This window comes from Scomber japonicus, chromosome 19 (genome assembly GCF_027409825.1).
Source record: "Scomber japonicus isolate fScoJap1 chromosome 19, fScoJap1.pri, whole genome shotgun sequence".
NCBI classification, from domain to species: Eukaryota; Metazoa; Chordata; class Actinopteri; order Scombriformes; family Scombridae; genus Scomber; species Scomber japonicus.
Genome location: NC_070596.1, coordinates 21,303,878 through 21,327,212, shown reverse-complemented (window position 1 = coordinate 21,327,212; position 23,335 = coordinate 21,303,878). Strand labels below are relative to the sequence as shown.

The following is a 23,335-nucleotide window of genomic DNA, read 5'->3' as shown; positions in this document are numbered from 1 at the left end:
GTGTAAAGTGCCTTGAGATGACTTTTGTTGTGATTTGGCGTTATATAGATAAAGATTGATTGATTGATGAGTTTAGGACCAGTTATCTATGTTTAAGATCTAATCCAGTTCAAATATCTAGATAGCATTGCCATACATTTAACAAAAAAGAAAAGAGGGCTATTTGTTTCCATCATTTACTATTATTTATTATGCTGAATTATTTTAATGTTCAAATGTAATTATGCCACTGCAGAACTTCTCACCTCATGTAGAGCATCCTTTATCATATAGTGTCTTTTGGTATAGCTTATCTTAAAACATATGAACATTGAAACAATTTAAATACAAGAGCATCAGACCTTAGTTTACAGCATGCAGCTTACTAGAACACCTTCATAGTCCACTGTCTTTATAAAATCTTCAAACACTTTATTTTTCATTCAAAGTAATGCATTACTTATAATCTTACTTTATTTATGTGTAACTTAAACAAAGACAAAACAAATAGGAAATTAATTTATTGGGTGAAAAATAAAGTTATCATTAAGGGACTTTTTTAAAGTGCTATATGGAGAAGAATTGAGGCCAGACTCCTGCTGCGAGAAGGGTACCAATGCACCACTGCCTACAATACTAGATTGACGTTGATGACATGATCAAACAGTTGTACAAGTGGACACTGACAGAAATCAAATTCCACTAATAAAGTTATCTGCCACATCCTGAGGAAGATCCACTGGCTCAAAGAGTGCTGCTGTCATCATGGCATTAGAGTCTAGCTCTCCACAATGTTGCTGTCAATTAAGGGTTGAAAACTTAATTAACAGTGGAAAGAATAGTGGGGGACACAAATTAACTTCAATTATGTTAAACAGGGAATTCCTGAGCACAAGATAAGTGCCATTAATGTAGAACAGAAAATCCTTTGTGAAATTAACTCCTATGAATAAAATACTTAGGCCTATATAATGGAGGTAGTATGAAAATAGCAAACTGTGATCGAGCCAAAACGAGCTCAAGTGCATTAGTGTGGCAACCAGGATGCACACTTTACTTTATTGCAAACCAGCCACATGAATAGTTAATGTTCAAATTTTACCAGCCACTCACTATACTTATAGGTAATTTAATTTTGGTTTATGAGTGAAGCACATCTGCCTGCACGTTTTGCAGCATTTGGCCGGTGACTGGTGCTAATTTTGTACTCTAACTGCAACCCTATAAGATCTGCAGAAATGACAATGAATTCTAACTTGACGTAATCTTCACATCTAAAATTAAGTGCATCCTTGAAAAGGAGAGCGTGACCTTGGGCTTTGGCTGAGTAAGGAGCGCCTGAATGAGACTCGGCGCGCCCCTGGCTGCCAGGCTGAGAAAAGGCGCATCCTCCTCCTTTTATATTTCAGTCACGCAGCTTTGCTCAGATTTGAGATGAAGCATTAACGACGTGTTGTTGTTTTTTTTGTCGCTCACAGGTCGCATAATTTGAATTCAAGGAAGCGCGCTTGACATCGATGCATTTGCTTTATCTGATTGAAACATTCCAGGATTTATTGTAGACAAATTGCCTTTTTTGGGCGCTTTATTTGGGGTAATCTGCATCGCTTTCCTTCTCGTCCGAGCGGCTGCACCTCGTCGACGAGCAGCGCTTCGACATCCGATAGAGATCAGGAATTTCCCTCGGGACATTTCATGATTTTCCTCTCGTCTGATTGCACATTATTATTAATCTGTATAATTTATTCTGGCAAATTTGGATACGGGCCAATTAATGTTTTGCAATTTAGATCACATTGGCGACAAATTGCAATGCTTCTTAGTCAATGATGCTGTGGCATGAGAGCATTAACATAGCCTAGGAAGGTGAGGGACGATGTTCAGTCCAGCGGGTACAAGACACCTGCGCGCCTGGTCCTGAATGCAGCGGAGAGAGACACCTAGTCGGGTGTCACCGTCAGACCTGGATGCTGCGCCGAAGAATGGGATACGCCGACCCGTCGTCGGGTAAAGATATACTCGGCAACCGATCTCTTTGTTTCATATTTATTTGCGCATTTGGACTCGTCACACTATTACAGCAGATTCTCTATGGCAAGAACTACATCAAGAGGTAAGTGCTGATTATTATTTCTGTCTGATCGTCATTGATAGAAAAAAAAGGCAATTAAAGCTCAGGCCTCACTGTAATGATAATATTCAGCCTTCATAAGCATGCCTTCATAGCTGTTTTGTGTTAGGCTTATTGCTGCTCAATTAATGACTGAATGGTGAAAGATAAATTGATAAATGGTTCAGTATATATGGAGGATGAGCTAGTCTATAGCCTACATGTCGGGATGCATGCATGGGGGGGGAAACAAGCTTTAATGGCTGGAAAGAACAATAGCAATTAACCATCCATCTTTTTTCCCAATAGCATAGAAACAATTTCCATTGGATTTGTTTTTTTGATATTTTCTGAAAATGAAGCATCACATTCATACCATACACAGTGCTCCAGCTGTGTATGGTAATGTTTTCCCTTTCTTTTTCCAAAGATCTTTATTTGATTTTCCGTTTCAGCCTTCTTGACTGGTCGTAGCCTACATCTTACAGAGGCATCAAGTTATCATAATGCAACTGAAAGCTATTGGAGCTGATGATGATTACAGACAGCAACGTGTCAAAGATGATGTGTATTTCTTATTGGTCCCTAATAAATAAATCAGTTTTTTTTTTTACCAGGCTGCAGTCAGTGCACATGCAGCCACTGCAGAGCCTGTTTTATAATACCTCTGCAACAGTTAACAGTCTACATGTCCCTCATGCAGGTCCTTGGTTGGACGTCTAGTTTTATATCTTAACCATTTAGGCCCATTTAAAACCTTAAACTAAATTGCAGGATCCTTTCTTTTTCATTTTGAGACAAATTTCAGTGTGAGACGAGCAGATGTTGAGAAGCCGGGATATTTTATCTTTAGGTGGTTTCAAAAATGTCCTGACAAACACCAAATCTCACTCCTTACAAAGGAAAATCTTACCCCTCCCCCCACCTCTAGATATTTTACAGACAGCTCATGTATGTTTACTCCAAAGCAAACATACATGTGCTGCAATCTCAAAGCTCCCCACAGCTAACCCCTCCCCTGCCACCCTGCTGGGCTGGTTTAACAATACTCTATGTGGATTCATGGCATCCTGACCTCTGCGGCGGGATGCATGAATTCAGACCCCGACACGCGCACCTTCTTTGCCTGTGCCCTTACTTTTTCTCCTAGCGCTCAGCCCTAGGAGAGAGAGGGAACAAGTCACACAACAGAAACCAGTGGGCTCAGCGGCAGCCATTTTGCTACAGTCTGTCTGCACACACACCTCAGTGCAAGTGGGGGAGAGAGTGAGAGGAAGAAGATGAGTGGTGGAGAGAGGCTGATGAGATGAATGTGTTTGTGTGTGTGTGATGCGTGGGAGGGGAGGATGAAAATGTCACCTTATGATACCTGGCCAGGCGTAAACAATCAGGAATCCTTGTCCACGCCTCACCCAGCCTGAGAATATGTTGGCAGGGTGTTCATCATGCGTCTCTTGTGTTTCAGGGCGTCACAGAAAAAGCATCTCTGCAAAAATTGGCGTTGAGGCCCAGAGGATGCATTTGGATGCTTAGATTGAGAGAAAGCTAAAAGGATGGGTTCACTGTTGATCAAATCTGCCATAAAACAATAGTCGTTTTTCTTACTGTAATCATTCTTCCTGTTCATGCTGACCATTAAAAGATCTCCTCATGATGCCCTTTGTAAGTGATGGGGAAAACACCCACAGCCTTTGCCAAGATGTATTTAAAAGTTTATTTGAAGCTAGTGTGAGGCTAAATTAAGTCCATATCTGTGCCAGATTCCCTCTTTGTATTACTACTCCACTACATCCGAGAGGGAAAACACTATCTGTCAAGACACAAAGAGGGAAATATTTACTAAAAAGACTGTAACCTTGAAAGATATCTGCTATATTTGACTAACTCAGACTGCTGTTTTCTAAAAAAACAAGGACAGTGGATTTCAGCCTCTATCTCTTACATTGCAATAGCATTTGGAGAGGATATTTTAAAGCTCAATATGAACAGGAGGGATGCTTACAGCTAGTGTTCATTTGGACCCCTGACTGTTTTGGAACAGACTTGGAAAAATTGAACATGTACCTTAAGAAGTAAAGGACAGGTTCATGAATCTTACATCAAATCCCACTGTGGTGGTCAAAGGTTCCTCCTCTAGATGTATGAGGACACCCACTGAAGTCAAACTAAGCCGGGAATATTATTGTACTGTTGTGACAATCTGGCCATGAAACTTGCCATTTTGTTGAGTCACATAATGGCACATCACATGAATCATCCCCCTACCAGCACCCACTGGCACCATGAAGGATGATGCTGTTTAGGATGTAGGATTGTAGAATGGCAGTGCAGGAACTATTAAATAATCATAGTGAGTGACACGCGTTTGTAAAGGGAGATACATTAACTTTCAACTCTGTTTGACTTGAAGAGGGTGATCTAAAAATACTTCCAACCAGAGAGGATGGCACCAAGGGCCCCAGATTGTAGCACATCCAAAAATTGGTGCCTTTGAAACTAATGATTTCCTTCATTATCGATTAATCTGTTGATTATTTGTTAGATTAATTGTTAAATCTATAAAATACACAGAAAAGTTGTACATTATCGTCACAGTTGTCGAGGTGACATTTTCAAATTGCTCGTTTTCAACTGTCCAAAAGTCATAAGATTTTACAACAAAGAAGAAAGGAAAAAATTCTAGCAATTATTTGGCATTTGTGCTCGATAAATGACTCAAACGGTTATTCAATTAGTCCGCCCTTGCCTAATTAATTTTTCAATTAACTAATCACTTCAGCACTGATTTGTACATGTGACTCTGTTTATGAATTGAGCCTTTCTTGATGGATTATGTATGTGAGTTGTATCTCCAGAGCTCCACAGTAAGGCAGCTTTGTTTGTTTTTTTTAGTGTCTACATTCAGTTACCAGAGCAGATATACAGTATTTGTCCAAAGTATATACATTACAACACTTTACAGGAACAACTCTCTGTTTAAAGTTAATGAGAAGGGAAACAAGAAAGAAATGTGAATGGAAATTGAATCTGTTTTCATAAATCACGTTAAGTTCCTGTTTTGACAATCAAAGAGAAGTATCTCCCTGTCTTGAGGAATCTCAGTCGATACAGAAGTACCCCTGGAGTGCCCTAAATGGACATCTGAATCAATGCAACACAACACACAAAGCAACTTTGTGCCTGTTGTTTGTCTGATCTAATTCTCAGATCACAGTCTAACTGAGTCACTGAGCGATAAATGGGCTGTTACTGTTTGTATTCAAGACTTTGTGATGTGTGAGTCAGACATAGTCTCAAGAGATTGTTCAGTGGTTCGCTGGTAACCACAGAAAAAGAACATATCAATTCTTTATGATTTGTGTGCACTATTGATTGACCCACTACATTTTAGATCAGTCATCAATAGGCATAGTGTTTTGGTGATGAATGAGATCTGTGGAAGATAACGGTATAAGTGATTAAATTATGATGCTTTGATTATGTTTTCTGTTTGTGTAATAGAAATATGTCCTATTTCAGGCACACATCCTGAACCCATGCAAAAATGTGCCTGGTTTTGTTCTTCAGCGCAACCAGCTGCAGAGCATGACTGAGATGTTAAAGTGGCTCTCAGAGAAGCCAAATGTGCTTGCAGAACAGTATTGACATGATTACCGATGATGAATGCTCCATCACATAATGCACCCAGAAAGGCTCTTTAGGGTCAATCTCACCGCTGAATTTAGCACAACACCCACAGAGCACTCACAGAAATGAGTCACACATGAATACTTGCATAATAATCAGTCAGATAATAGGCGAGATGTGACCAGCCATGAATGTTCGGATGTATGGAAAATGAAAAGTCTGTTCAGAAAGGAAGATGTAACAAACTATAGATTTTTGGAGGATAAGTTCAGTCATACTTTATATTTTTTATTATTGTCAACAAATCCTTAGCCTTCAACAAATCAAAAATTAACTGAGAGGCTCTAGACTATGATGCCAGGCTGCCAAATCCCATTAAAAGACCAAAACCTACTATTAATTTATCGTACCCATAAGTATTGTCTGTGTTTCCAACCTCCTATATATCATATTCGTCTGTGCCATAGAGCTCCATTGTTGTCCAAAATCTATTAAAAATACATCAGTGAGACCCGTTGTTGCCCTGGATGACATGCTGCTTAATTACCATGAACCTGGGCACTGTAGTTTATTTTAAATCCATCTCACCTACACTGCCTGCTGTGGTAAATACTGCTAAAGCGCCAAATCTGTAGCAGGAAGTAGTCCCCAACAAGGGTTCGGCCTGGTTAGAGAGAATTCACAAAGGGCCAAGAACACTGGATCCTACAGTTCCCATAATGCATAATTTAGAGTCTCCAGTTCAAGTCAAGATGACCCCCTGATGACATCACTAGGGTTATTTTCTCAGACTGGACTCTCCTTCAAAGCTCCCTTTATAGTATCTACACTTGGCAAAATATGTTGGCATCTCCTCTTCAGCAACATTGGCACCGATTATTGTTCTTGCCTTAAATCACTTTGACTTTAATATATTGAATTACAAGTCTAACACTGCTACAAATCAATATTGAAAGTTCTGAGTGTTTGTATCACACTCAGGATAGTGGCAACAGCCCAGAGGGGCATAAATTAGATATTCAAACAATGGTGGTCATTGACCAAAAATTCATTCTAACCATGTTTGGTGTCATATTTGACTGTTTTTCTTGAGCCAAAAAGCTGGTCCCTCTTAATGTGTTTGTGTGTTTGTGTGTGTGTGTGTGTGTGTGTGTGTGTGTGCGTGCATATTTGACTTTTGTGAGTGAACACATGGGCTTGGTTGTATGTGTTTGACATCTGCACAATAAGGACAATAAATCCCAAATAAACTGACTCATTTTCTTACTAGTGCGCAACAGTTTAGCCGACTCAAAGGGGACGAGACAGGAAATTGGACCGGTCCCGTTAATTTCTCGGATGACGGATCTCTGAAGCCTGCCAGAAATGGAAGGAAAAGGTACCTTTCCAGCGTGTCTGACTGCACAACACCTCTAAGAAAAGAGAGTGAGATAGAGTGAAAGAGAACATAAGTTTCAAATCCATTCTAGTGTGACGACCCAGCCCTGCATGCATGGACTGGGTCGCTGGTACGCCCACCATTCTGCTCAGATGCTGTAGCAAAACACAAGACATTTACTCTTTTTTCTTCTCTCTACTTGTTTTGAACTCTGCAGGTTTAGGAAGTTAGCAGGGGTGGTGATGTCACAGGGCTTAATCACACATTTAACTCTAACTTAACGTGTCTGCATGTTGACAGATGTTTCCGTCAGAATTTTCAGCCAGATTCACAGAGCTCCGTAATAGTCACACCCTGCCTAGCCGATATTAAGAAGAACAAACGCTCTCAAAGGTAGGCCAGTTTGATGGCATTATTAGTATTCTCACAGAAACCCAAGAATGCTTCTTTTTCTTTTTCATTAGTCTGAAAGGTATAAACTCTCATATTTATTTCACTCGTGGTTGCACTTCAGATTTTCTCTTGTATGTTGTCTAATCCAGTCCACCTCGACCCCAGCTCCCTAAATCCCATCCCTCCCTCCCTCCCTCCCCCTCTCTTCAGAAGCTGGTTGAACCACGGTCTCCTGTTGATGTACTGGCTTCTCCTTGTACCTCTGTGTCCCATCCAGCACCCATCTCCAAATGCCTTGTCCTCCTCAACCTGTGTGTCATGTGTCCTGCACAGCTCTGTGTGTATGCCATGTACATAGTGTGGACACTTCTCTCTTGCTTGCCCTATCTCCCCTTCTCACATCTGCATTGTCTCTCTCTACGACCTGGATTTCCTACTTTACTTTTCTTGTTACAAGAAGACAGGAACGTGCCAGATTTTGCCCCTCCCCAAAGCTCCAACTCCTCATTGCACTGAGCAGTAGATGTCGGTATCTGTGGTAAAATGCTGGTTACTTACTTTTTCTAATCCTGGCTTGGTTTTGAACCAGCATTGTACAGCTAATCTAAGATGCCATAGAGATGAAATTAATCCCATTAATTGAATTACTCTCTTACTTTTCTAGAAGTGAACAGAGAACACTTGCAAAGGTTTCATCATCTTAGCTAAAACAAACATAAGCAGGTCTATTCAAAGTGCTAAATGTATTGAGACAGATGCTGCTTTTAGTAAAATCTCAGAAATACACTGCATCATCAGGTGGATGTAGACAACCAGTTTCATTGCTCCTTATTTGTACGATTTCATCCTGCATCTTGTTCCTTTAATGCATCCATCCATTGTATTGCTCGCTGTGTTCTTTTACTGTCATTATAGTTTTATTTCTCTAAAAATTCATCTCATTCTTCCTCCACAGCCACATGTAACATGTTACAATAACATCCATCTCATCCTGACAAATACCTCAACTTTCATTCAAGACACACATTATGATTGCTGCCATTTTAAATGCATTAAATCTCGCCATCCCTCAGGTCTTCTCAATCCCTCAGATTCATACAGTACATGTCAATTTAAAAAATGTATTAGACCTCAGAAAGGGAATGTATTACAATGATGATAACAAAAACAAAAGTGAGCTTCAGTTGGCCACAGATATTGTGGATCAATATCTTTATTTATACAACACCAGTTTATTTAAATCTAGCCAGCAAGAGACTACTTTATGGTTTGGCTCTATGCCCAAACCTAAAAGGAAAATTATAGATTGGGAATAAATAGAGCAGCCATCTGGGTGTGAGATGGCTTACAACTGAAAAAATCATTTGGCTGATGTAAAAGCTGATATATTTATATATATCACATTTTAGTGCCTTCTTATTGTCTCATGCCAATGTAGCAAAGCTAGACTATTGGACTATTAGATAATATTGAAACAATGTTGTATTTGCATGTAATTAGAAAACATTGGTATAGTTATATATCAGAGCTGTTATTTTGGTCATCAGTCAAATGGTGTTACAAAACCAGAATCCAGCAAACCCAACCAATGTATTTGAACATGTTTTTGTTATGTGTAATAATGTGTGTCTCTTCAAGTAAGGCATTTAATTGAATTTGGTAAAAAAAAAAAAAAAAAAAAATCTTTGTTCAGAATTTAGATAAAATCAAGTAACCTTTTGGTCTATAGGATCCATCAAGCAAAAGATACTGCGTAACTTTTGCTGAACAGCGGCCGCTGTGGTCACTAACGGTAATTACAAGATAACTGTGCACTGCATTTGCCTTCATTTCCCATGATTCTCTTGAGTCAGTTGATTTAATGATAATAACATCATGCCATGTAAAAGGAGCATAATTAGAAGAAGAATCATGAAGTCAATTAACAAAAGTTTGTTTTATAGCTAAAGAATTTATCATTTCATTAATAAAACATACAGTCTGAAAAGTCTCAAACATCTTAACCATTAAACAGAACCACTTCATCAGTCAAATAACCTACACTTCACATTCATATGAACTATAAGTACTATAACTAGAAGTATAAAATTAGATCAAACTAAGCTTTTTGTCAATTTTTGAGGCCCAATAAAAAATGTCTTTCCTCTGTCCAACATTATTAAAGCCCAATGTTAAACAAAGATACCAATGATACACTGGTGGTTTCCTTCTTCTCCCTTTTTCAACCTCCATCCTAACCACCTCCACTCCATCCCAAAACACTCACACACACACACATTTTATCCAGACTGCACTCTTGATTGCACGTAAATACAATGTTATGCTGTAAGAAATGAGGCATCAGTGCACAAAAAATGGCAACTTATTCACATGTTGATATGAATTTTTAGAAACAATTATGAATCCTTTCTACTTTCTCACTTTGTCAAATCCACCAAAACATATTCTCACCACCTGACTGAAGACATAATTTTTGTGTGCTTATGATTAATGTTGCCATTTTCAGTGTAGTGATTATTTTATACTGTATATGTTAAATAAATGCATCCGATTCTTTTAAATTGAAAATGTTCTAATAGTTATTTCTTCTGTATTATTGTAGTATATAAAATGTATGAATATAGCATATAAAGACTTTAACTGCCTCATACAAAAGCATAGCCACTCTCATACTCATATCCACAAGACTCGACACCACTCTAGCCATATAATCTGCTATTTTATCAAACTTTTGGCCCAGAAAGTTTCCCTTTCAGACTATTTCAGACTATGATTATTTATATATATCAAAATTAGCATACAGTACACACATATATGAAAGTATAATCACACAATACTGTTATTAAATCATGTAATTTTTTATCATAAGCAGTTAAAGTAGTGAAAATATGAGAGGTTTTTAATTTCCTTCACTTAGCGTTTTACATTGATTTAGACTAAGATGTATTAGAATCTGGTGCAAGTGTCCAATAAACAGTGTACAGTAACATTATATCCTGTTTGTGACGCCTCAAATCCGTTGCATCACTTCTGTTATTTGTCAGCCCACAATGCTATACTTATATTCTAGTGTTTCATAAAGTCAAGCAATAGACATTTTGTAGTAAATATAAGATCTTTTGCTTTATTGTGTCCTTTCAACACATTATGTTGCATTTGAGTTTTCTCAGTTTGTTGTTAATTATGTTGCTGTGTGTGTTTTTTTCCATGTGTTTGGATTAGCCAGTTGACTATGTGTATCCCTCCAGGTATTTGGAAAACTATGATGGCTCCTTTGAGTACAACTCCACCACATGCAGGGAGCTCAGACAGGAGATTATGGATGTCAAAGTCCTGACAATGTGAGTGTTCTTTTATGACAAAGCCAGCACTTGTGGTCAACACCCTTTTTTTTTTTTTTTTTTTTTAAATATCCTGCAGGTTTGAGAAGACAAATATAAAAGATCGCTTTAATCCTGCATAGCAACCAAAAATATTAGCCGTGGGACATTCTGTGATAGCATTTACGATTTTGTCTGCAAAAAAAAAAAGTAAAACACTCTCTCTCATTCTTGCTTAACGACACCACATTTTGAGTTCATTGTGAGGCTGGGGGATTTTCTTCATACATCCACAAAAGGCTAAATAAGAAGATAACATATAACCATGACCAAGAGTGGCTGTATAATACTGTAATTTGACAGATCTGAGAGATTAATCTAAATTGAATGTGTGACCATGCGTGGACAAGAGTGAATCTGACAGTTTTTGGTCTTTCTTTATAGTCATTAAGTAACCAAGTGACAAAAACTGGGATTATGGCATGCAGGTGGTCGAGTGGTTAGAGTACATGACATATACGCAGCCGACTCCAATTCGAATCCCGATTGGAGGTCCTTTGCTGCATGTCACACCCCCCACTCTCTCTCCCATGTTTCCTGTCGGTCTACTGATAAATAAAGGCGTCCAAAAACATAAAGGAAAACTAAAGGAAAGAATGCTCAAATCCTGTAATCTGTTGTCAAATGACATTTAACATTCATCATGTCCAATCTGAAAATGGTTGCATTCATCTTTCATTGTAACTTCACTGCAGCACACTATAAATAACACATGGCCACATAATGCAGTAGATCATTTGGCATGATTCCTTACACTCCTCAATGAGCTACTTGTGCTAACGGCCATTTGAACAGCATCTCTTCCTCGTATATGAAAGTGATCATTGTCCAGTGGCATTTTGTGCCTCAGTCTTCCTCTTAGACTTTACTGTCAAATGCATTCTAGGCTCTTGGCAAAGGGCCATGAGGCACTCTGACTGTGGCTTTAGAACAGATGCTGTCACTTTGCCAGACAGTCAAAGAGTAGTGGTGCCGCCCGGCCTCCCAGAGCAAATTTCATCTCCCAATCATCTCCAAGGAAATGTCAGTTCAAGGACAGCTATTTACAGACAGGCTAGATGAAGCCACTATCTTTGTGATAACGAGTCGAAATCGAATTTTCATCAGCGCAGCCATCACAGAGTAACAACTGCAATTTTCATTTTGCTCCATTTTTGTCCCCTTGTTTGTGCGTATTTTGAGTTGTTTTTATGATGCCTCTTCAATCTACTACCCTTGTAGAAACATGGTTAATCAGAAAAAACACAGCCATGGGTATTCCTCCTCATGCGTCAGGTCTCTCTGCCTGTCTGCCAGGGTGAAAACCTCAGAGCTGTTTGAGAGATGGAGAAACCTGCAGGTGTGCAGGTGGGAGCAGAGCAAAGAGGAGACCAGCAACTTCAAGTAAGCATGATTCAACCTCAACAAAAGAAATCTGACACAACTTCAGTTTGCAAACTACACCTATAGTGTTTTTTCCCTTTGAAGTGCATTTAGTCCTTTTTAACCCAACTGCCCTAAACCTGGAGTCAGACAGATAAAAAACAATTGCTTGATTTTGCATTCAATATTAAATGTAGACATATAGCAGTAGTGTCTGTCAGATCCCAAGCTGATGTCAACAAAACATAAAACTTTGGTCTTGATGCTGACATGAAGTCTTTTATGATTAAACTAACGCTTGGCTTTCTCTGGTGTCCATTTAAAGGATGTCTCTGTCTCGCTGCTGTAATGCTCCTTCCTTTTTATTCACCACCAAGAGGAACACTCCTGCAGGGACCAAGTTGAGATATGAAGTGGACACCAGTGGCATCCTTCCCATCACCACTGAGGTCTTCAAGATGTTCCCAGATGTGAGTTCATCACCTGCTAGTGATTAACACATGTAGAAGCATTGCAAACTTAAATGTTCATGTTTATAGCTCATTGATTTACGTATTAAGCCCACGCTGAGAACTATTTGATTTAAAAAGCTGTCTTATTTTTTCTGAAATTAACCAAAACATGTATGTCTCATTCAGGATATGCCGTATTCCAAATCACAGTACAAGAAATGTGCTGTCATTGGAAACGGTGGCATCATCAAGAACAGCAAATGTGGAAAGGAAATTGACTCAGCAGATTTTGTGTTTAGGTATACAGAATATAATCCTTCAGTGTTTGTTAAGTGAGGGCTGCACAATGATCATCATAATTATTTTACTCACCATTAAGACTGTAAGTATTTATTATGATTATGCAGTCATTTTGAGAAACAGATTGGTTCTGTTGCACTTCAGAATATTCCACTTAGTAATAATGTCAACACAGCATTCAGTCACATAAAAAAGATTTAGCCCTTCATAGAAAATCCACTGATATTACTTTTGCGCATTGCCTCTGTAGGTAATGGGCACTTATTATACTTTTCCTTATTTTCAGTCATATACATAATGTTAAAATGTCAGATTTTCATACTAAACATGGCCAAAGTATCAAATAATTAGGTAAACGTACAATTAAATGATCCCAGCTTCAGACTGCTCTGAATGCTCAGTTTCTATCGATTGCATCAAAGTTCACTGCTCTGCTAACATTATGGCATTTTTCCATTGTTTTGGGGGTAGTCATGCCAAGCCATGACTCAAGTTGAGCAGGCAAGCTGTGAGTGTTTTTCCGTTTCACAGCAGGGCATAGTAAAATAAATTGTTTACCTGTTGGACGTGTGCTACAGCTAAAGCTGCATGTCTAGGCAGAAGTCACATCCTCATCATTTGATGATCCATGTAGAAGAAGTTGGCACACAGGTAGTACTGAATGCCTTGGTTGCCAAATTCCAAGACTTTATGTGTTAGGGTGAACCTGAGTGAGCAGGACCCATCTTTGGTTTCTGATCATTCGGGTTAACACATAAATGCAGACTGAGACCAAAAACCAACATACTTAAGGGATTAGGATTATCATTGATTGTTCATCATGGTCCCAACAAGAGGTCTCCATTCTCTGTCCTTCCTTTCCTCTTTTCTTTATTGTTTATATTTTTGGAACTGTATGTTTCACCTTTAATGTTACAAGAGAAAAGTCATAAGAGGACAACTAACTAATGGTGTCTTGGAGTGAGGCTGGGGTTGCAGGAATGGAAAATTGCCTAAATCTAATAAATAGCAGGACAGGGCCACTAACTTTACCTAAACTTTGATAAAGTAGCATCCAGGACCAACTTCTGCACAGTAGAGAAATACTACACAGTGTATAATGTAACACCACAAAATAATGCATTATGAGGCGCTCCTTGCCAACTGGCAAGACACTTATATTTACAGTTTATATTAGAGCTGTTTCTCTTGTGTCTTTGGTTGTGGAAAGGCTTAAAGAAACACACCACCCTGCAAACACTTGATATACAGAGTATCACTTTTAATACCATCACATGCACACTGCTTCAAAATGAATTCATAGTTGATGGCCAACTCCTTATTGCAACTATATGATTAATTGTGCAGCTCTACATTATGCCTCACAAACATGCCTATTTTAAAATGTCACATCAAATGCATTTGAATTTCCATAACAGTTTGTTTTCTTTGTCGCAGATGCAACATACCACCCATTAATGAGAAGTACTCAGCTGATGTTGGCACTAAAACAGATCTGGTGACAATAAATCCAAGCATTATTACTGAGAGGTACTGTATTTATGGGTCAGAGAGAGAAAGATGTCTCACTCTCTCGGTCTCTTTAGTAATCTTCTCTTCTGGCTTATTTTATCTCATGTCTCCTGTCCTCTGCACTACAGGTTTCAGAAGCTGGAGAAATGGCGGAGACCATTTTACGAAGTACTCCAGAATTATGAGAACTCGTCGGTGGTTCTCCCTGCCTTCTATAACACCCGCAACACCGATGTATCTTTCAGAGTCAAGTATATGCTGGATGACTTCGATTCACAGAGAGGCGTGTTCTTCTTCCACCCACAGTACCTGCTCAACGTGCAGCGTTTCTGGGCGGTGCAGGGCGTCCGGGCCAAGCGCCTCAGCAGCGGCCTGATGCTCGTCACCGCAGCATTAGAGATGTGTGAGGAAGTACACCTCTACGGTTTCTGGGCATTTCCCATGAACCCATCTGGTATCTTCATCACTCACCATTACTACGACAACGTCAAGCCACGGCCAGGTTTCCACGCGATGCCGCATGAAATTTTCAACTTCATTCACATGCATACTCGTGGGATCATTAATGTACACACAGGGCAGTGCACGTGATCCCTCATTCCTTTGATTTAACGTGAAAGTTCAACATTTCACTTTGTTTTTTTGTTGTCTTTTATTTCAGTGAATGACAGTTCACTATTTCTTCCCTATTAAAAAAAGAGAGTTGGCCTTCGAAGTGTACACTTCCTTGCTGTCACTACTTCTATGACACGTTGAAGGTAGCTTTCTTTAATTGCCAACACATTTCTTTTTCGATGTGTACTTTTAAGTTGTTTATCGCGGCCAATCAAATCACTATGGTTATCTCTGACTCTCTGACCATAGGATGCTTGTTTTTAATGTGAAAAGTGGTCTTCATAGTGATGTTGTTTCTGTGAAGTTTTCTAGTGGCTCTGCTGTACAGAGGTGTTGTTTTTTACCCAATGTTGCACAAATATGTACGCTGAAACAGGGCCACGGTGGGTGTCTTATGACCCCTCAATCCCTCTCTTCTTCTTATCTCTTTATCTTGGACACACTGTCGGTGTGGCAGCTTTTAATGTTTGTGTAAAACAACGCCTGAACCTTGATATTAAGCAAATATGGAAAAAAAAACATAAAAAGTAACATCCAGTTGTCTACTTTTGTAAACTATTTCCTATTCACCACATTCACTAGGTGAATATTTTAAACTCTATTGAAATGGCCTGTTTTCAGTGGCCTTTCTCTCCCATTTGAAATTTTCCTCTTACATTTCTGGTGAAAAAGGGTGTGTGAGAGGAGGTGAGTTTTCTTTTGGACAAAAGCCAAATACAAAATTTGCAATGACACCACCTCAGCAAACATTCAAGGCTGTCCAATTTGTAAAGAAACAGCACTGTTGAGTCACCCAGCCTCTTGTTGTCATTCATGTCTTAAGCCATGCTGCCTTATATCAAACCCCTCTACTGTATATGATATGCAATGCACCCATGTGTTTTGCTCATCTATATATTAACTCCAAATTAAATATTAGTTTCTCTCTAAAATCAAAGGTAATTTAAGACTAAGGTAAAAATCCACATGCATATTCTATTGAATTAGTGAAGTCTTACTCCCTGTAAACTCCATAACCATGTAATGCTCTGCATGACTTTGCTCTATACTTAGCTTTGTGTGTGCCTGCTTCAATGATCACTGAACTATGTTTACACTTAAGCCTCTACTGAAGCTCACAGTGCTTTTGGAAATATTTACACAAATCTTTTCACACAAAAGATGAATGGATTCGTCCAGTAGAATTGTATTATAGTGGATGCAGTTTGCATTGATTCTAGATGCAAGGATGACGGTTGCTGCCCCTTTGTGAAGTGCTAAAACACTTTTACTACTACTGTATTACTTCACCTTCCCCTTTGAACTGTGAACATTCAGTTTGCACTCATGCATTTGAGCATTGTGCATTTAATAACTGGAAAGACATTTTTCTTGTTCATTTTTTTGTTTAAATGTAATTTCATATTTTAATCATTGCACTTGTCCTTTTTTTTCATTTATATTTGATTGCTAATAAGATTTAAACATACTTATAATTTACAAAGACTTATGAGTTAAGCAAATATGAACACCAAAAAAACTGTTGTGCAGACACAACTGAATCAAGAATGGAAAAGGAATAAAACTGGTCTGTGTACTGAATTACTGAATGGAGGTAATAATGTATAACACAGTGCTTCTTAACTGACTCTGGATCATTCTTTATACTGGTATGGTGTTTGTAAATAAATTTGTTTGGATTTTCTCACTTGTATGTTTGTGGATTAATTATTTTCGTGTGTGTCTGTGGTTGAGTGTGGATAATTATTTTATATCTGCAGACAGATTTACATAACTTCCAGACTTTTTGGTGCACAGTGCACTTACCACCATCTTCTGCTTGCTGAGGGTCATAGAGAAAGCAAATTAACTGTCTCATTTCAGGCCAGTTAACCTCTGGTTTGTCTGCTCCAATTAGCTCCTTAAGCAAAGCGACTGTCAACACTTCAATTATTAAGCAGTGGCTGGTGTCAGTGTCCTCAGACAGACTGACTCAGCAAAGGATGGCTGTGACTTCTCAGTGGCAGGTCATATGAGTTGTAGCTGTGCAGATCTTCATTTTCAAGCCTGTTTGGCAAGCACAAGACAAGATAATGAATCCACTCAAAATAAGTATTACCATCAGGGAAGCGATTGAAGATTAATGCTGAAATTTGGCATAATATTTAATATAGTTATTCCAAACTATAGTCATACACAACTGGATTGCACCAGCTGTTCTTAGTAAATAGTAGTTTAAGTAGTGATTTACTGAATCAGATTAAACCATTAACACTTGAAATATCTGGCAAATGTGCAAATCTGTTGCTGGGAATTATTTGTATTAATAAGGTCCAATAAACTACCAACTATGTAAACAAGAAGTCACTAAAGCAACACAAGCTGTAATATAACCTGTAAATATAACAGTTTTAGGAGCCAAAAAAAGCATTATTGCTAATCCTTTGTGAATGTCTAACTTTGTTTTATTCATCTCTACATTCCTGAATTAACAGTACATGCAGTTAGCTCTGAGAGGGAAATATCTGTTTATATTAGGCTAACATTAATCTAGTTTAATGATATTAGCTCAAAGTTCAGGTCAGATATGTAGACCATGAACTAATAAACAAACTAATACTCTTTTCCACTTCAGTCTAAACTGGTCATATGTTGGCAAGCTAACGTTAGTTTTGTCAGTCGGTTCTTCAGCTATATGCCTGGTTTAAATTTAGTGTAAATTTTCACTTAGTAAACAGTTACTACAAATTAGCTAACAACTAGCTAAAATAGATAAATGGTTGTAATAACTAAAATAGTAATCATAAATAGTAATTGTAGACCTAGCAAGTAATGGGTAAATAGTTAGCTAACGGTAGCTAACGGGATAAATAGTTATAGACAGATATACAGTTAGCTAGCAATGATAGAGAAATAAAGTGCATGGATAAATGGTTGAAACAGCTAGAAATAAAGATAACATCAGCTAAAAGTAAGGGTAAATGGATGAACAAAAACTAAAGAATGAATGAAAAAATGTGCTAGAAGTAATGTTAGCTAAAAGTAAACGGTTGAATAATTAAATGTAATAAATGGCTGAAATAGCTAGCGGTAGTGGTGAGATAAATCACTGAAATTGATAAAAGGATGTGAAGTGGTTGAAACAGTTTAAAAATAAAAGTTGCATCTACACAATACACAGGAATCTGTGTAATCAATGCAGTTGAGATTGAAGTTTATGAGTGGGTCGGATCCATTTACTGAGGGTGCACTGAAATTCACGCATTCAAGGGATAGCTTGGGTTTTTTGATGACATCCTCACCAAAATGCCCACAAAAGAGTAATACATTTGCATCACAAAATCATTGTCCGTAAAAAAGTCAGACCTCATAATCACCTGGCACTATTTTCCCTCCCTTCGTATCACTGCGCTGCCGCCTGTTGACAGCTGAGCACCTTTCCATCGGCTGTTTCATGGTGTTTACTAGTGATGGATTTCATGATTTGTTGTCGAGATTCAGTTCCCGGTCAGTTCAGTTCAGTCGTGTTTCCGGTACAATGTTGTTTAGCGGTGAATCATAATGCACGGTTCTCAGCTCGTTCTCAAACGATCATGCTAACGGTAAACACGGTCAAGGTAAATATATAGCTGCAAATTCATGATTATGTACAATACAACAGTGGCTAATGTGTATACACCTTGACATTACATTTACATGTATTGAAGGTAACTAGAGAGTAGACTCCAGCTAAATCAGCTAATTTATTGTCTTCATTTTTTGTTCATTTTCAGCAAGGGCTACTAAATAAAGAAATAAAGACTCAACATGCTAACAAACTGGGCCACGTTACTTTTTCGTGTGTTATTAAAAAAGAGAGATTAAGCCCAGATACTCAAGTCACTCCGTTCATATCTCTTCTGTCGGTCTCGTTCAGTCAGTCACTACGTTCATTCATCTCAGTCGTTCTTGTTCAGTCAGTCTCGAGATGCGTTCACCGACACTCAGGAAGCTAGCACTTAGCTTAACATTCGCTAACACTCAGAAATGTTAGCTTCAACAGAACAGTATCTTTCTTGGGTGTCTGTTAACAGATCTTGAGAGCAAGTGACTCAACAGACAACATACGATTGGCTGGCTCTCTCAGTCCCTCTTCACCACTCTGATAACTTAACAATGAACGCAGCAAACAAAAGAACGAGAGAGAAGTGAAGCGGGGAATCAGGTCAGTTTGTGCATTTAAAGAGTCGTTCGTTCGAACTTATTTGTTCGCAAACTGGCCAACTCTAGTGTTTACATGCTTGGATATGCGAGAGAGCTAACGTGAAAACTAGAAAGAGGTAAATATATTATTAGACAAGAAAATATATCAACAATGGTGCGGATTTGCCATTATCCGGGCTGCAGCAACAAAAATCAGTGTGATTCGCCGTATATATTTCACCGCTTACCTGTTATTAGGCAACTTTGGCTTCTTGCCATAGGCTTGAACATTGAAACTGAACTAAGCAAAGGTAAAAAAGCTTTGTGTGTGTAGTGCACACTTCATCAACGACGACTATGTTCCTACATCATTCATCTAAGGTCATTCCTTAGATTAAAACAATCCCTACCTTTTTTTGGTTGAACTAAAAGTTAAATTGTACAATTATCTAAAAGTTGGGGATAAATTGTTGTGTTGGATAAATCCTTGACAATGCTAAAAGGACAACGGGTTTTAAGAAGTTTGCTAAGAGTAAAAATAATAGCTAAATGGACAATTGGTTGACATAAACAGTGACTGATAACAGTCCAAATACCTACTTAGTTCAAATAGATGGGTACAAAGTAAAGAATTAAAAGCTAAGCTAGTAGCCGAACATTTATGTCTTATTAAGATTATTGCAGGCATTGGAAATATGCTCAAAAAAACTGTGAACAAATGTTTTCTTTGCATTTCTTTTACCTTTGGGTGAGTCATAAGAAAAATCAATGATTTTTTTTTTTAACAGACCCTGTGGTTTTTAAAATATTGATCTCTACCAAACGGTTGAGATTTCACTTAATGGTATAAGTGCATAACTTCATGAAAATACCAGGAACAGTAGATAAATTCAAATAAAATGCTAATTTATGAAGAAATAAACTACAAAAAATGTCTGGGGCACTGGATACACTTTATTTCAACCAAAGAACAACATACTGCATTTCTAATTTTCCCATCTTGACTGTATCTGTGTTAAAGTGCAACAGCACAAAATTCTCACATTCAATCCACTTCTGATTATATGTAACAGTGCAAAGCATTCCTGTTTTGCATTCAAACCAGGCGGGGAGTTCCTGTCCTCTGAAAAGAAGCCAATGCGGAAGTAACTTAGAGCTGCATTCTATCAAAAGGCCACTAGGGGGCGACCATCTCTATACAAGTCAATGGAGAATTCACCAACTTCTCACTTGATTTCTAACCTCAGTAAACGTTTTCAAAATGTGTTTATGGTCTCAATCGCTAGTTTGAGCCTTCTTCAATGCAGTATGATGTTCATTTGTGAAATTTTGGCCTCCCTGATTTTATATTTGACGATAAAGCAGGCTAGGTGGCTACGTGGCCAACGCTCCGCCGTACGTGGCCAATGCAGCCTCCCTGATTTTATATTTGACGATAAAGCAGGCTACGTGGCTACGTGGCCAACGCTCCGCCGTTGGCCCCGCCCATACGTCCATCCATGACCCCGCCTCATGCCCATATAAGTAGAATCCGTGTTCTTTTTTTTCCCGGCATGCACCTGAAATTTTCAAGATGGCGCTGCCTAGATGTGATACTATTGGCTTCCGAGCAGCAGTCCACAAACCAATTGGTGACGTCACGGATGTTACGTCCATTTGCATTTCCACCTAGCCACTCCCTTTGGACAATGGTTGCATCGCCCTCGCTTTTCACAGTGAACAGGCCAGTGTCCCAAGTTGTCGTAGCGCACATCTGGTTGTGGTTTTGGTCATGAAGGTCTTGGGCTGTAGCCTGTCTTCTCTGTTGGTGGAGCGCTGAAAGATGGTCGGCCAACTTTGGATGCTGGCTTATTGAACTGGTTCAGTTACGAAAATTATGATTTTTCCACATTTATTCAACTCAGAAGGTCACAAAAATTACTTTGTAAAATAATTCTCTCAGCATATTCATGATGTATAACATTGTAGTAACACTTAATGTTTCATATTTACAGCAATAGATGAAAATAACTTTTGATTTTATAGCAAAAAAGTAAATTTTAATTACATTAGCTTAATTTGCTACATTTACCATAAAGCAACAAATCAACCATTTGGTAGAGCATGTTTTAAAAAAATTATTAGACATTCAATTTAGATTTTTAGGTGGTATCAAGTAACATAATTCTGTTTAGTAAGGTCTCTAACACTATCAAATGTCAAAAAATTATTCCTACCTTTCAAAGTTTTACTAAAAATTGTCAACATGTCACGAAGGATTTTTGTGTTTTTGACTTCCTGGTTGGAGGGGGGGTGAAGAAGAATACTATTTAAAGACACAGTGCCCTCTAATAGATTTTTTTAGCATAACATACCTCAGCCAAGTGGTAGAGATGGCTCAACCAGGTTAAGCTAAATTAGGCACTCATCTCATTGAGATATAGTGACCCAAAATGTGCTCAACCATATGGTTGAGCGGGCAGTTAAAGGGTTGTTTAAACTATTTAATTGCATGTTTTTCAGTGGTGAAAAATATTTTGTGTAATTTCATTTTCTGCTATGTCATACTTCTGCCACACTACATCTTTTTAACCCATTACATTATTGAAAGCTTTAGTTACTTTTCAGATTATTTTCAGATTGTCTCGGCCATGTTTAAGATGTCTATGATTTGTTAGCAGCTCTACCAAAAATGACATTTGCCCTCTGAATGTCTCACAATGGTTTAATTTCAATGAATGATATATACATTTATTAATGACTATGTGACCAAAAATCAAATATCAGAGGAAAAAGTTAAAATAAATCAATCTGAAAACCAATATGTGCAAGATTCTGCTTACACACTGATACATCAAGAATTGAACTAATGATGTAGAATATTTGACTATGTAAAATTTCTCAAATTATGTAATAATGTTTGAAAGGTTGATTTATGCGATGTATATATTGAGCTAAAGTGAAATGATGGATTGGCCCAAACAGATGTTAAATAATGTGAATATTTGAATATTTTACATGAATTTATGTCCCAACGAGTATTGTTATATATTATACAGAATCTATTTTTATAACTTTTCAACATTTATTTTTACATTTATTTGACAAGACTGACACAAATACACACAACAATCATATTTTCAGTCACAATTATATACAATTCAGAATGGCCCATGGATCCAAGGCAGGGGGCCAATCAGCAGAGTTGCAGGGCAGTCAAACATGCTGCCTGGAAGAAGACTTTTGAAGAATCTTCTGCAACATGTTGTGGATGCTGGTCAAAAAAGCTTGGTTTCCAGCTTTGGTTAGGTACACTCCGTCTGGCAGAAAGATGTTCTTGTCATAAAACTTGAGCAGAGGATGTTCAATGAATTCGCCTCTGAGGTCTTGACCATTCTTCTTCATGAATTTGTTGACAGACTTCCTGTCATTGTTAATCTTGACTGGTTTTCCAGTTCTCCACACCCGCCGCTCACTGATGCTGGGAAACACAATCTGCATTGAGGGAAACTCTGCATGCAGCTGCTGCAAATCCTTTTGCATTAGAAATACAAGTTGCTTGGGGGACATCAGTCTGTGGTCATTGCCACCGGCATGGACCACCAGAATGTCAGGGGGACTCTGTTTGCTCAACTCATAATAAAAACGGGAAAGGACACCACTCCAACACATTCCTGCTTTGCCAAACCACTGAACTTTGGCATTAACTCAGAAATTCTTGCCAAACTTGTCACACGCCGCTTCCTCCCCTCGACGAACATAACTGTCGCCAATGATCCACATCTTTGACACCATTTCCGTCAGCGTAGAGCGTCTGGTGCCATTTGAGGATACCTCTATTCTGATGGAAGATACAACCTTGTTCACAGTGCTGGAAGCCTCTTTGGAGGTACTTGGTCGTTTTTTGACTTTGTGCTCTGTGTCGGCAGTTACCCTCCTCCACTTCCTTTCTGGGGAGGACATCTCTGGGTCTCTGTGGCTGTCCTGAGAGAAGTCAGAGTAGGGCCTTTTGTTGGCAAGTATTCGTTTGTCAAGCTTGATCTTCTGCCTTTCAGGAGAAGAGAGCTCTGCAGTTATGTGGCTGTCC

At 38.5% G+C, this 23,335-nt stretch overlaps 1 protein-coding gene across 4 annotated transcripts; it reads left to right on the top strand.

Annotated features, from left to right (window-relative positions):
- The first annotated feature begins 1,946 nt into the window (after positions 1-1,946).
- Positions 1,947-15,223, top strand: st8sia5 (ST8 alpha-N-acetyl-neuraminide alpha-2,8-sialyltransferase 5). 4 transcript variants are annotated; one of them, XM_053340112.1, is made up of 9 exons: positions 1,947-2,092; positions 6,987-7,094; positions 7,395-7,487; positions 10,736-10,828; positions 12,164-12,250; positions 12,555-12,699; positions 12,868-12,980; positions 14,419-14,511; positions 14,622-15,223. In XM_053340112.1, exons 1-9 carry the CDS (start codon positions 1,947-1,949, stop codon positions 15,082-15,084), a joined length of 1,341 nt encoding a protein of 446 aa, XP_053196087.1. In that variant the 3' UTR covers positions 15,085-15,223. The 4 variants fall into 4 exon arrangements, with proteins under 4 accessions (XP_053196087.1, XP_053196089.1, XP_053196088.1 ...); XM_053340113.1 differs by lacking the exon at positions 7,395-7,487 and having other exon boundaries at positions 1,962-2,092; XM_053340114.1 differs by lacking the exons at positions 6,987-7,094; positions 7,395-7,487.
- Positions 15,224-23,335: the final 8,112 nt, after the last annotated feature.

Bases quoted from the DNA above. Each gene is read 5' to 3' on its own strand.
- st8sia5 (XM_053340112.1), top strand. From the start codon at position 1,947: ATGCTGCGCCGAAGAATGGGATACGCCGACCCGTCGTCGGGTAAAGAT. The intron at 12,251-12,554 runs GTAAGCATGATT...GTCCATTTAAAG, and splicing joins GAGGAGACCAGCAACTTCAA to GATGTCTCTGTCTCGCTGCT. The intron at 14,512-14,621 runs GTACTGTATTTA...TCTGCACTACAG, and splicing joins CCAAGCATTATTACTGAGAG to GTTTCAGAAGCTGGAGAAAT.